At 42.4% G+C, this 13,891-nt stretch overlaps 1 protein-coding gene across 1 annotated transcript; it reads right to left on the reverse strand.

Moving 5' to 3' along the window:
- Nucleotides 1–3,341: 3,341 nt before the first annotated feature.
- LOC308303380 (gap junction gamma-1 protein-like) lies at nucleotides 3,342–8,365 on the reverse strand. Its single transcript, XM_080747734.1, has 4 exons — nucleotides 8,188–8,365; nucleotides 6,599–6,871; nucleotides 5,473–5,732; nucleotides 3,342–4,694 (listed from the first exon to the last, which is right to left on the reverse strand). Exons 1-4 carry the CDS (start codon nucleotides 8,329–8,331, stop codon nucleotides 3,947–3,949), a joined length of 1,425 nt encoding a protein of 474 aa, XP_080603860.1. The 5' UTR covers nucleotides 8,332–8,365; the 3' UTR covers nucleotides 3,342–3,946.
- Between the last annotated feature and the right edge of the window lie 5,526 nt (nucleotides 8,366–13,891).

Here is a 13,891-nt window from a genome sequence, read left to right on the forward strand (position 1 = left end):
TTTAAATATGGAGATAAGAGGTTTCTGCCCAACAGCAATGATATAGAATTTACACTTCAGCACAATTTTCTCTTAACCTGTGTGTGTGTGTGTGTGTGTGTGTGTGTGTGTGTGTGTGTGTGTGTGTGTGTGCGTGCGTGCGTGCGTGTGTGCGCGTGTGTGTGTGTGTGTGTGTGTGTGCGCGCACAAGTGTGTTGAGTGTACAAACACGGCATATAGTAACAAGATTCCTTTTATTTACCATCAGACCCCTTGTACTTCTGAACATGCTCTATTTTGATATACAAAACATTTTCCACAAAATGGAAACAGTGGCACAGTACAACCTGCCAGTTACCGTAATCGCTTTAGACCTGGTTGAAAATAAGCAAAATAGTGGAGTCGGTAAGCAACGTTTTACTTCAAGTCATGATCCAAAGGGGACCACCCATTGCATCATGACTTTATTTGCCTTACCGACTCCACTAAAAAGTCCTAAGACAATGTGTTCCTTGACAGACAATACTTTCTTTTCACTAGACCCAGAAAAACAACAAACAAACTGTCCACATAAACTTTAAATTGTAACTTCTACTGTAAGGTGAACACTTTGACAATGATAAATGAACGAGAAGTGAGCAAAATGTCTCACTGTTGTACGAAAACCTTGAAGGCTTAACCACTTTAAATCTGGCATCTTTATTTTGGCCTTGACATTATAGGCAAAATTAAAACATATACTGTATGTGTGTGTGTGTGTGTGTGTGTGTGTGTGTGTGTGTGTGTGTGTGTGTGTGTGTGTGTGTGTGTGTGTGTGTGTGTGTGTGTGTGTGTGTGCAAAAAATAGAAGATCTACATGCTCACAAAGCAGGTAACACAATGTGAGATTGTAGATGTGCTATTTAACTATTCAGCATACGATAAAGTATATAGGACATGAGGTTCAAACTCTACTCTGAGAACACTGACAACTAAAATGTATTACAAACACTGTCAACCCATGTATTGAAATGTTGTCTGGAAAACACAAAACCAGAGTAATACAGCTAAAAGTAAACAAAATGGCACAAATCACAGTACAATGTTAACTCAATAAGAGTTATTTTCTTAAAGAAAAGTCATGAAATTTCTCTCACGTCTGTATGGCAGTAATGTCATGGCGTTCCTGTCGGGCAGAGAACTTGCATCGCTGAATTTCACCTTTTTTAGTTTTCCTCCCATAAATGCCCTACTTCATCTCACAATTAAGGCCCTTTCCCACTGGGCCAGATAAACAGATAAAATAATTAAGGCTGGGACTTTAACTGATTAATTGCGATTAATTAATTACAGAAAATTAACGCGATTAAAAAAATTAACTCATTTTAATCGCACTTAGTTTTTGCACCACATAACCTTCCATTTCGGGCATTCCGATCATAGCGATGCACCAACCAAGAAGAGACAACAAACGCAAAGGGAGAAGTAGCCGATCAGAGCGCTTTGCTTGGCCCAGTGGATGCAAAATTTAGATTAAAAAACTCACTTGTTCATTCACTCGTACAACAAAATGTGTTTTACTTGAAAATAAATGCTTCTCAGGGCAAATATCGATGTGCGATTAAAATGTGATTAATTGCGATTAATTAATCACAGAGCCTGTAATTAATTAGATTAAAATTTTTAATCGCATCCCAGCCCTAAAAATAATATAAAGTAACAGTTTCCACCCGACAGCAACGATAGGCTGTCCTGAAATGTACAGCATATGAATGGGCGGAGCCAATGGGCGGCCGTCATTCCAGTTCGTAGCACTGATAACGTTGTCCTAAGGGTGCAACAACAGTTGACTGAACACAAATTACTCCAACGATTACCGTAAATTGATCGAACAAAAAAATCAACACCCCAACCATTCTGACCTTTTTCAATTTTTAAACACAGTAGCATAAAATGAACCAAAAATAAAGAACATAGCCCATCTACAAATAATAATAATAGTTACCTACTCCTCCCGCGAGGGAAATTCAGTATTTGCAGCCCAACCCAGCTGCTTCGCAGCCCACAAGGAGTGCGTGAGCAATTAGGGGTTAAGAGTCTTGCTAAGGGACACACATCGACATTACTATCCTGGCCGGGAATCGAACCAGGGACAACCAGTTCCCCAGGCAGGCGCCCTAACCATTCAGCTATGGCCGCCCCGGTGTACAAGCTTACACCATGTCGCATTCCGGCATGTTATGACCTTGTAGATCTACTATTTGGGGTATTGTTTTGTGTATAAAGTAAGTTAGTTTGATGAATAATAATAAAAGTAATCAATAGAATAATCAATTCTGTCCTTTTTAAATTTTTAAACACAGCAGCATAAATGAAAAAAAAAAAAAAAAAAAAAAAAGATGTATAGTTGCAGGCCTACATTGTTGTTCTTCCACACCGCAGGTAAGGCACTTTATTCAACAGCTTCTCATCACCATAACAGGAGGCGTTTTAAAAAAACAGCACCATTGCACTTGCATCTTTGAACAACAGATGCAACATTTATCTCAATAAGTATTACGTTCAATTACTTATTTTCTTTTTTTACCACATGAGCCCTACTGTCCATATTCTGGGCATGTGATATTAGGCAAAGATCAGGCAAAAATAGGCAAACATTAGGTGAAAACAGCAGATATACAGGCTCACAAAGTGTGAGGTTATCTATCATTTTTTCAAGGGGTTTAGTGTAAAGGGAAAAAGGAGAGGCCTATATCATCATCATCAACGTCACTGCCGCTCACTGCCATCAATGTCACTGCGGCTAGAGGCGGGCGCTATCCCCCTGGGCCCCGTTTTTATGTTTTGTGTTGATATCCCTATAGGGGAATCTTAGATCACTTCATATAAGAACTGTCTTCTAAAAATAAACACACCATCCCAGAGATTTTACTCATATGGATGTGAAGCATCGACTGGAGGTGGAAATGTACACATTTCCCAAAGAGTAACACAATAAACACTAGTAGGGACAGTGATTTCACACCCGGAAGCGTCCCCGAAGTGTGGTTTCCGACTTTTAAGGCAGAATGAATACAATTTTCTCCAGAAACTGGCTATTTCAAATAAGAATGAATATGATTATTTTTGAAACACAGTTCTTATAGGACGTGATCTAAGATTCACCTATCATCACTGCCTAGACATCACCAAAAGGCAGCAAAAACAATGGAATCAATCAATTCGATTCTTGAATTGGGAAAAAAGAAAATTAAAATTGTGATATTTCTCTCACATCTAAAGAGGAAATACTTCCTGGTGAATATTTATAGCTAAGCAAATGAAGAGTAGATTGATAGATGAACTAGATTGAAAGTAGTTTTAAAGAAAGCTATAGTTTTAAGTTTTAGTATTAAACTTAACACTGGCCATATACACAGCCGTCCCTGAGCTTATACCACTTATAATCAGAGATACTGTACCATTATAAAACACTGTGCATGCGTGCCCAAGTAGGCTGTAAGTGTACAAAATATTATTTTCTAATTGTTTTTCTACGCATGGCTTCACCCTGTCTCAAGAAAGCTGCATGTGGCGTTATGGGGAGGAATGGTTTTGAGTCCTTTCTGTATAATGCTTAAGTTATACTCTGTGGTATGACGGTTTTGCGCGACGAAAACAGACCTACAAGCTGACAACGAGTCCCTTTTGCCGCTGCTTCTCAACACCTGGTCCGGGGACCACCAGAGGTCCAAACAGACTTTTAAAGGTCTGTAAACCAGAGTTAAATAAACACTGAAGATTGTGTTACTCAACGCCAATGCAGAGATAAAAACAACACCACCTGTCCCCTGTACAGACCAAACTTCGGAGGCCGGCCTCTTCCGAGTGGGACCAGAGATGCTGAAGTTGGACATTTTGAGGATGATACACAAAACAAGAAAGTTATTTTTGGCGCGCAGCACCGTTGCACGACAAAGTATGGATCAGGCTTAAAGCGGTAAAGTGTTCAGATCCACTCTGAACCTTTGCCCTCCTCGTATCTGCTGCTGCTACTGTTGCTGCTGCTCGCTCTGTCCTTGTCGGCCTTGCTGCCGCCACTGGAGTGTTTGGAGGCCTGCCGGGGTTTGCGTTCACGCTGGGGTTTGCAGCGGGTCCCACCGCCGCCGCTGTTCCCGTGCTGCTGGCTGTAGGCTTGGATCGCCACCTCCAGCTGGTCCTGCGTCTGCGGGCCGTCGGGCGACTTCTGCGGCGCCTCGCGGCCGTCCCCTCCCCCGATCCTGGCGGTCAGGTTGTCGTCGTACTGCCTCCGCTGCTCCTCCTGGGCGATGTTGACGCGGTTCTGCCGGCACGCCATCTTGGCGTTGTTGCTGAGCTCGGTGAAGCGCAGCGGCTGTGGGTCGTGGATCCCGTTGGAGACGAGGAGGGGCTTGACGGCGATGTTGTATCCCGGCGGAGCGGAGGCGGCACTCCACGAGAACGGGTAGCTGCCGTAGGACTCGCCGCCGCCCCCCGCCGCCACCGGCCCCTCCCTCGCCTCGTTGTTGAGCGCCGGTGGCTCCGTCAGGCCGTACAGCGGGCCGCGGCGGTCCGGGAGCGGGGGGTGTCGGCGGCGGGAGCGCAGGATGTCACAGATGGTGCCCAGGCCCAGGTGGAGCATCTCCCACACGTTGAGCGCCAGGCAGAGCAGGGAGACGCCGTACATGATGCGCAGGAAGATGGTCTTCTCTGTCGGCCGCGACACGAAGCAGTCCACACTGAGAAGCACAATCACAATCTGACTTTATGGTCACGTCACAGGTTTACAGGTGTGAGTGACATTTCCTTTTTCATAAGAAGAGAGAAGATAGAGTTGAGAGTAAGGGCTATTCACACTGAAAAATCAAGTCAAGTGGATGGCAGAGTTCACACCGACAAATGCGACAATAAAAAAAATACAACAGTGAAAAACATATTTATAGTTATCTTTATAGTTATAGTGCTCGGTACGAATGGCGCTTACGAGCAGGAGAGAAAAGAACACAAGCAGGAATAACTGGTTAAATTATTACAAAATATACACATTATGCAGATAGTAGATATGTTGTGTTTTTGGATGGTCACTAGAGAGGGATTTCAGAGGTCTTTGTACAGTGCCTCTCTGAGGTTGGCTCGTGAGACTTGCCAACATCTTTTCAAAACCATCGCTACTTTCTCTGCATGCAGACACAAAACTAAATATACTGTAATCACACCCACCCATCGAATGTCTGACCATCACGGTATCCGAGTCAGAACATCTCAGAGGAGCTCAACTTTGGGTTTGCCAGGCCCTCCCGAAGTTGTGAATGATGTAATTTTGTTGTTATTTGCCAGCTGAACTGAACACATTTTGGCTTTTCGGCTGGTGTATGCAGCTACATAAATGGTCTATTTGGACGCCCCTGGGTGGGGATCCCCAGGCCCCATTAGCCAAAATCATTTACATTTTACACCTGAATGATCGCATTATCCACATTACAGGAGTACCAGTGGCTTTTAGAACATTGGCATCACCTGTGCGGGCAGGGCAGGCCCTGGCATACGTAGGTGGCGGGCACCCTCAGGCCGTAGAGGGCGTACTGTCCGATGAGGAAGCCCACTTCCAGCAGCGAGCGCGCCAGCAACTGGAGGACATAGATCCGCATCAGTCCGTCCTCCTTGATGCGCTGGCGCCCGTCGTGGCGTGCCTTGCCCGCGCCTCGCCGGCCGCTTCGGCTGGGCGCCACCCCAGCCTCGTCCTCGCTGTCCAATTCGTAGATCATGGGGTCTTCCTCCTGGATAGGCGTGCAGCAGTAAGTCACACTGATCGATTTAATTGATTAATAAGAATAATACCTCATCGTTTCTAATGAAAATAATTTGTTTTCGGGTGTTTTTCACCTAGCCTTTTTTTTTTATAAAACAATATATAATATAGTATAAAATATGTATACGCAGAGAAGGACTTAAGTAGCAAATCATTATTATTACTATTAAAATGTTCAATTCATTGATACAGAATTTTAAAAAGAAATCACACCCAGTGTGAAGAGAGCAGTGCTATTTTGAGTTAATTTCCGCAAAGCTTGGCCAATGTAACCCTAAGCTTTTAATCAAACAAAGCTATGGTACACTGCACTGAAACAGGAAACAGATATAACGCCACTTCCTGGAGACCCAGGACTAAAGTCAGGGTTCCCACACATTTTTACCAATTAATTTCCAAAACTTTTCCAGAATATTTAACCTAATTTCCAGGACTATATAACAATAATTCAGCTCAATAACAAGTCGCTTACTCTTACGTGCAATGCCCAAAGACAGGTAGTGTATGCCAGTGGTTCTCAACCTTTTCAGGCTGTGACCCCGAAATAATCATATTTTAACTGGGGACCGGCACCCTGACGAGCACTAAGAGTTGAGGAATTTTGTATAACACGTTTCTATTGTGAAAATAGCAGATATTAGCAGGTATTAATAAAATCAACAACCAAAGACAATGCATAGCTATTTATTCCAGGACCTTCCAGGACCCTTGATCAATTCCAAAACTTTTCCAGTACTGGAAAAATATTTTTCTAATTTCAAAATATTTCCAGGAATTTCATGACCGTGGGAACCCTGTACAGTTATGCACAGAGCCTATTGCAGCCATACTTACCTGGTCCTCCTCAGCCTCCTCGATGGCCCTGTGCTGCTTCCTAGCTCCCAGGTAGCGCTGCTTCTTGTCTTTGGTCTGGGACGTCCCGCCGCCGCCGTCCAGGCGCTCCTCCCGGCGTGCGATCTTGTTGACGGCGTAGCCCAGGTACATGAGAGAGGGCGTGGCCACCAGGATGATCTGGAAGACCCAGAAGCGGACGTGGGAGAGCGGCGCGAAGGAGTCATAGCACACGTTCTCGCAGCCCGGCTGGCCCGAATTGCACACAAACTTGCTCTGTAAAGTAAAGTGAGTGAGTAAAATGTTATTTATATAGGGCTCACAGCGTGCTTTAGGATTTAGAAACCGTATAAAGCATTCAAACAATCAAAAGCAACAGAACACAATATGTACAGATATTCTCAGAATCAAGACAGCAGACACATACATTACACATACACACACGGAGGATAGAATCAAAAACATTCAACCAAATGCTTGTTCAAAAAGTAGTGTTTTTAAATTAAACATGTCCACAGAGGCAGGCTGCAGCCCTCAGGACTTGTGGAAGGGCATTCCAAAGTCTCGTAGAAAGGCTCTGTCATCTTTCTTGTTTTGTTTTGTTTGTTTATTACGGGGGAACAACCCTAGGGTGCTGTGATGCCAGTCCAGGGGTGCCGCAGAATAATCTGATAATATTTGGAATTGATGTAGTGATATGGAATTCATATCACTACATCAATATCACTATATGCTTAGTAAAACACACCTGATTTGCACTATACTTCAAGAATAGCAGATCTACAAGTTCACAACGTGTCACAATGTGAGCTTGTTCAGCTATTTTTGGTGAACCTTCCCCCAGACTAGGGAGGCTGGGGTTCAAGTGGCTGAACGTCAAGTATAAAGTTATTTTCTGATATTTCTCCGTGACATTGCCTACCATATCTCAGGTGGAAAGATGTGTATATTTGCGTGCATAATATGATGTAAGATTCTAAAAATTAACAGTGTAATTCAGGGGTGCCGTGGATGAAAAACTTATTTACAGGGGTGCCCTGAGTCAGGGGCGTCAATTGGGTATGGCAGGGGTATGCAGCTGCCATACCCTGGGTCCAGGGGGGGGGAACACAAGTTACTTTAAAATATAAATCCATGAATGTCTCTTTGTCTATCTGTGCTGGTTATGTTGTTAAATTACATTAACATAACTACAAATGCAACATTTAACAAGGTATTATAATTATATTCTCCACACTTTTATTCTCCCCATCTTGACAGAATAGTATATTCCCAGGTTCCGCAGGTCAGCTGCACAGGTGCAATTCATCATTGTTAATTGTGGCACGTTTACTATATTATGCCAAGTTTAGCCGCACTTGAACAACTGTTCCAGACTGCCATATCCAGCCCAAGAAACCATAGAATTTTTTGGGGGAAAAAAATGTAACTTCTTAAAATAATTGTATCATTCCTGTTGCTAAGGTATGGCAACATGACTGGTGTCTTGCACGCGTCATGTTGCCATACCTTACCTTTTTCTGAACCGACGCCACTGCCCTGAGTCAAAAAAGTTTGAAAACCCCTGGACTAGTGGACCCTGATCAGCAGACCTGCTCGTCGTAGTAGATGGACTCTCCTCCGACGGCGGTCAGCACGATGCGGAACACGATGAGTACCGTGAGCCAGAGCTTGCCAACAAAGGTGGAGTGGTTGTGGATCTCCTCCAGGAGGCGCGTCAGGAAACTCCAACTCATGGTGACGGATGAGCAGCACCACCTCTCACACCACCACCACACCTCTCCTTACTCCTCCAGGCTTCTGTTGAACAACACAGTACACCACAATCATAATTTAAATGTTCAATTCAATTACATTCAATTTTATTAAAGTGTCAAATCACAAGCACGTGTCACAATGCGCTGCATTATGAGCATTAGACTATTTCCGCAGATGAGATTTGGTATAAAAGGAAAAGAGGAGCGGACCTAGTACACTGGTTAACTGAAATGCACATCTGTTTAAAGTGCAAACACTTTACAAAGCAGACCTGGCAGTCACTAAGGGGGTCTTTATACCAGGACGATTGGAAACGCTGCCGGTCTCGTTTTGGATTTATTACCCAAAAAACGTCGCGTTTACACCTTGTTGTTGGTTCGTTTTTCTGTGTTTATACTACAAGTTGACAACGCATGAATTCAAGCAAAATGTGTCATGTTCCCAGCCTACATAGGCCTATACTGTGTATTTACCCTTCAACTATAAAATATAGGCCTATATTGTTTTTAATGAGACATGCTTTGTAATTAGGCTATGCTCCCAAATCCATATTATTATCATCTGTTCGCATATTCAATGAGTCCCGCAAAAGGAGGTTTTTAGCGAGGTGAAGTGAAACACCAACAAAAGTCACCTGGAAGATGAAGGTCGGAACATTTATAGCCTATGGAGCATATTTCTGGACATTATCTACGGGGATGGGCTATATTAAGTGAGTTCTGTCTTCTAGCTGCAACACAGAAGTATAACTCACCATGCGAGGCAACTAACGGAGTAGGCTAGCCTACAGAGGCACATATGGGTATGGTAGTCTACCATACCTTGATTACAAGGGAAAATAATAAAATGTACTTCTTAAAATAAATTCATCATGCCTGTTGCTAAGTATTGGCAACATGACTGTCTTGCATGCGTGCCTTGCACGTGCAAGACCAGACAACAGTCATGTTGCCATACCTTAGCTCTTACTGAACTGACGCACGGCACTGGGATACGGCGCAATGGAGGATGATGTGCCGTCGCCGTTGCAAAATAAACTAACGGAATAAATTAATGAACTGACGCCATACGCCACTGGCAGTCTGTTATTTCACTGGAAGTCACAATCATAGCCTTCCGTTATGGCTTTAAGTAAATTGCCTAGTTTGGAAGCAACATGCGTGCCTTAAGAGGAGGCTAGACGCACTGGAGAGAAAAAGCGACATGATTTCTTTGACTGGAGGAGAGGGAGCGAGGATATGGAGGAAGTTTTTGTGATGGTCTCTGACTGACTGGACAGTTATGTTTATTCTGTCTGTCTGTCTGTCTGTCTGTCTGTCTGTCTGTCTGTCTGTCTGTCTGTCTGTCTGTCAGCAAGACTTAGCATATTACAATAACTCACTCATTACCTGAAGTCCGCTGCGTCTGTGATGTGGCGCGGTGCATGAAGAATTAATCCAGTATTTTTTGGTGAGAAGTTGAAAAAGGGGGACGCAAAATAGTCATTAATCATAGCTTTGCTTAGAATGGAATACCATAGCCTAATGGTTTAATTTAACTTTGCGGAGAGGAGAGCTGTTGCAACTCCGACAGGCCAGCTAGGGTACCAGCCCAGGTGCGACGACTTGTGCGTAATTAGACATTTTTAAAAGGCTTTCATATAGACTACTCCTGACATTTTTCAAATGAGGTTTGTGCTAATAGATCACTGGGCTATTTTCTGGGTTTTAATTAGGCCTACAACAACACAAATAATAACAAGAATTGACACAGTCAATATATAAGCTGGTCAGATGGAGAAAAAAAAGTAAAAAAAAAAAAAAAAAAAAAAATGTTTTTTGAAGAAAAAAAAAGTTTTGGAAAAAAAAGTTTTTTGGAAAAAAAAAGTTTTGAAAAAACTCGGGCGTGCTCAAACAACAGTAATAACTGCGTATTACCTTACTGTACTTTACTGTACTGTATACTGTACCTCACTGTACTGTACTGTACATATTCTGTGTTCTATATCTATGAAGTCTGTGTTCTAGATCTATGAATTTTGTCACTCCCCCCCCCCCCCCGTGTATGTGTGTGTGTGTGTGTGTGTGTGTGTGTGTGTGTGTGTGTGTGTGTGTGTGTGTGTGTGTGTGTGTGTGTGTGTGTGTGTGTGTGTGTGTGTGACTTTTACTTATAACTGAGTACATCTACAGTGCAGTATTGATACTTTTAAGATACTTTTAAAAAAACAAGTGTAAAACATTTGAGTACTTTTTCCAACAGCTACTTTCCCCCATAGCCTGGAGGACTCCTGCTAAGTTTGCAGTTGCCTTAGAGCCTATTACTCTATAAATCTATCTGTGATGTCTGATTGTACTAAAACTAGCATGCTTATTAGGCAGTAGTGGGAAAAGTACTCGCATTCTTTACTTAAGTATCATGAAATACTGCAATGTCAGTGGAAGTCTTGTATTCAAAATGTAGGATACTTGAGTACAAGTATAAAAAGTATTTGTATTAAAATGTACCAAAAGCAGAAAGTACGCATTATGCAGAACTTAATGTAACCAAGGTGTTCAAATAAGTGTATTGATTGTAGGCATTTTCCAAAATCTTGTGGTATTTCACTGCTACATATCGTTCTAAATATATGCTTTCTTGTCATTTAGTACAATGAATGTGTTACCGTGTCTCTAGAAATGTGCTCATTATTGGTGAAGATACTAACTGTAATTCTCAAAGACTCGCATTGGTTCATTCAGCACATCGTTTTTGCTCTGTTTCATTTGATATTAAAATGCAACTCGAATTAATCTACTGTGTGGACACTGATCAGATGACAGGAAGAAGCAGCTCATCAATGAATGTACTTTGTGTTGCTTTTGTAAATTGTGTAGGGTACGATATTTTCATGACTTCACACCAAAGCCCATATCATGGTCATAGAGTTAAATCATTGACAACTTGCATACTCGTTCAGTTCATATGTTAATGCAGATGGTATGCAGATGGTGTGACACATCACCTACTACAGCCTACAACGATGCCCAGGGCAACACTGCATATTGTCTATAAATGGCTCACAGTTTAAATAACGTACGGTTTATTTGGAGAATCATCTGTAACAGATGAAGTATAATTAAATACGACGTGATTAACGTTTGTTTGACATCCTCATCACAATTACATTGGATGCATCGCGTTGATTAAAGTGAATGGCTGCTATAGTTTTGCTAGTTTTCATCACCTAATCACCTTCCTTTCATAACCTAATCTCTACGTTTAGAATTGAAAGAAAAATAATGTTAATGTTAGTATGAAGCTAATTATAAAGCTTAAATGGATGATGATGTCAACAATGACTTGTGAAAATCAAAGAATGATAACCGATCTACAAGCAATCATACAAACATTTTGTACTTTGATGCCAATACTTTTGTACTTTTACTCAAGTATAGACCTCTCTTTTCTTCTGTTTCATTTATCACAAGCAGGCTGGCCACAGGCACCGGCTCAGTGTGAAGGAATGGTGCTCCCTGCTGGACAAAATATTTCATTACAGCAGTACAGGTCTGGCTCCCAATCATGAGCTCGGTGACCATGTGACATGGACAGCCAATCGGCAAATAGGTCCCCTAGGTCCCCTGAATGTCTCAGGACAATGTAATCTGTTTAAAGAGCTGGTCCTGCTGACCAGCTAATAATACATTTTCGGTTAGTCTGACAGACTGACACTTATATGCAGCAGGGGAAGGGGAGCAGAGGAGGGGGTGCTATGACATCATCGCACTCTCCCTCACGGCCGAATTCCGATATTACACCGTTGCGAAACTGATGCGAAACCGCAGAAATGCACTTTCAGAGCCGAATTCGGAAAAGTATCGGTTAGGGTCATGAAACCGCGTCTCCGTGTGTCAAAATGGCCGAATCAATAGTAAAAACTATCGTCTACAAAAAAATCGACCTCATGTAATGACCCCCTAAGTGTGTGTGTGTGTGTGTGTGCGTGTGTGTGTGTGCGTGTGCACGCTCCCCCTCCCCTCTCTGACAGCTATCAAAGTGATTGCTGTCTTTGATGCATTCATTGATTGGAGAGAGCACTAACGAGCATAGAACGAGTTTGACACTTTGCACAACCCTTTGAAGTTCAAAGGGATCAATTAAGAGCTCCGGCCGAGCTCCGCCCCACAGACAGAAACATCCCTCCCAGGGATGAATGTCAAAAATAGTGGAATGTCAACATAAACAGTGGAACAAAACCAAAATACAGCCAGGGGGAAGTGTCTTTCAGCAGGAAAGGTTACTTGGTTAACCTTTAAACTCCCTACATTTGCACATTCTCTTAGTAAAATCTGGATAACTGAACAGTAAGGATTCCACTGTGTATCTTCTGGGGCCCGAGAGATGTTATCAACACAATCACAACAGACATGCAATGGAAATGTTGGTAAAGCAAACCGCGAGGTCAGCCCGTGTCACATAGCAGAATGTGCTTCTAATTTATTACAACTGGGTTACATCAGGGGCTGCAGCTATAATATTGTTTTATCAAATATTTTCCTATCTAAAAACAGCTGTACGCCCCAACTGAGCCAAAGAGGTTCATGAATAGCCTATGCTTCACATAAATGACAACAAGTCACAATCAGCAGTAGCCAACATGTGGTGGGAAAGGGTCTGGTTTGCTGGTGGTCTCTTGTGGTTGCACCTACACATTCCTCGATTGTCTGGATTAAAGGTGAGATATTAAATAAAGTTACTTTTGGTGCAGTTCCCATCGATATGATATGATATGATATCTAACAGGTGTTTCTAATGTTATTGTTGGGGTGTGGAAAATTCCACTACAAATAAGGAAAATTAGGTGAGAGAGCGAGCGAGATAGAGAGATAGAGAGAGAGAGAGAGAGAGAGAGAGAGAGAGAGAGAGAGAAATAAGATTAACCCATTTAGGCCTAGAATTATTGAATGCTTTAACCAGTGAAAAATAGCAGATATACAAGCTCACAGCGCGGCGCGAGCTTGTAGATCTGCTATTTTTTTTAAAGTTCTGTAAATGTGTGCAAATCTTTGAATATATGTATTTTTAAAGCGAACTTTTGTAACACAAATTTTGCTTCTGGGGGGGGGTCCCTGGAACTAAATATTTTGAGATGGGGTCCGTGGCCAAATAAATATCATTTTGGGGGTCCTTCACATGAAAGGGTTTGAGAACCACTGACATAGTAGTCAAGAACAGACTAACTGAGCTCCAGTAAAGTGAAAAGGACCTTTTCTTTGACGATGGCTGGCCAGATTGCTGACATAGAAACATAGGGTTTTTCAAAAAACCTTAGAAGGATTCAAAAGACACTTATAGAATCGGGTCAAAATTCAAATTTTCACGATTTTTCATAGTTAAAGCATAAAATAATGATACACAATAACGTGTACCCGTTCTGAATAAGATTAACTATCCTCCAACATCTGTGAGCATGCTGTCCGGTCGAGCGTGTGATGATTTGTCTGTGCTCTCTTTCCTCCAGTTACGCCTTCGCACTAAAACCCAAACGACTGTTCAGCAAATAAAAGAATATGAGCACCT

Source organism: Nannobrachium achirus (genome assembly GCF_963921795.1).
Source record: "Nannobrachium achirus genome assembly, chromosome: 18".
Taxonomy (NCBI): Eukaryota; Metazoa; Chordata; class Actinopteri; order Myctophiformes; family Myctophidae; genus Nannobrachium; species Nannobrachium achirus.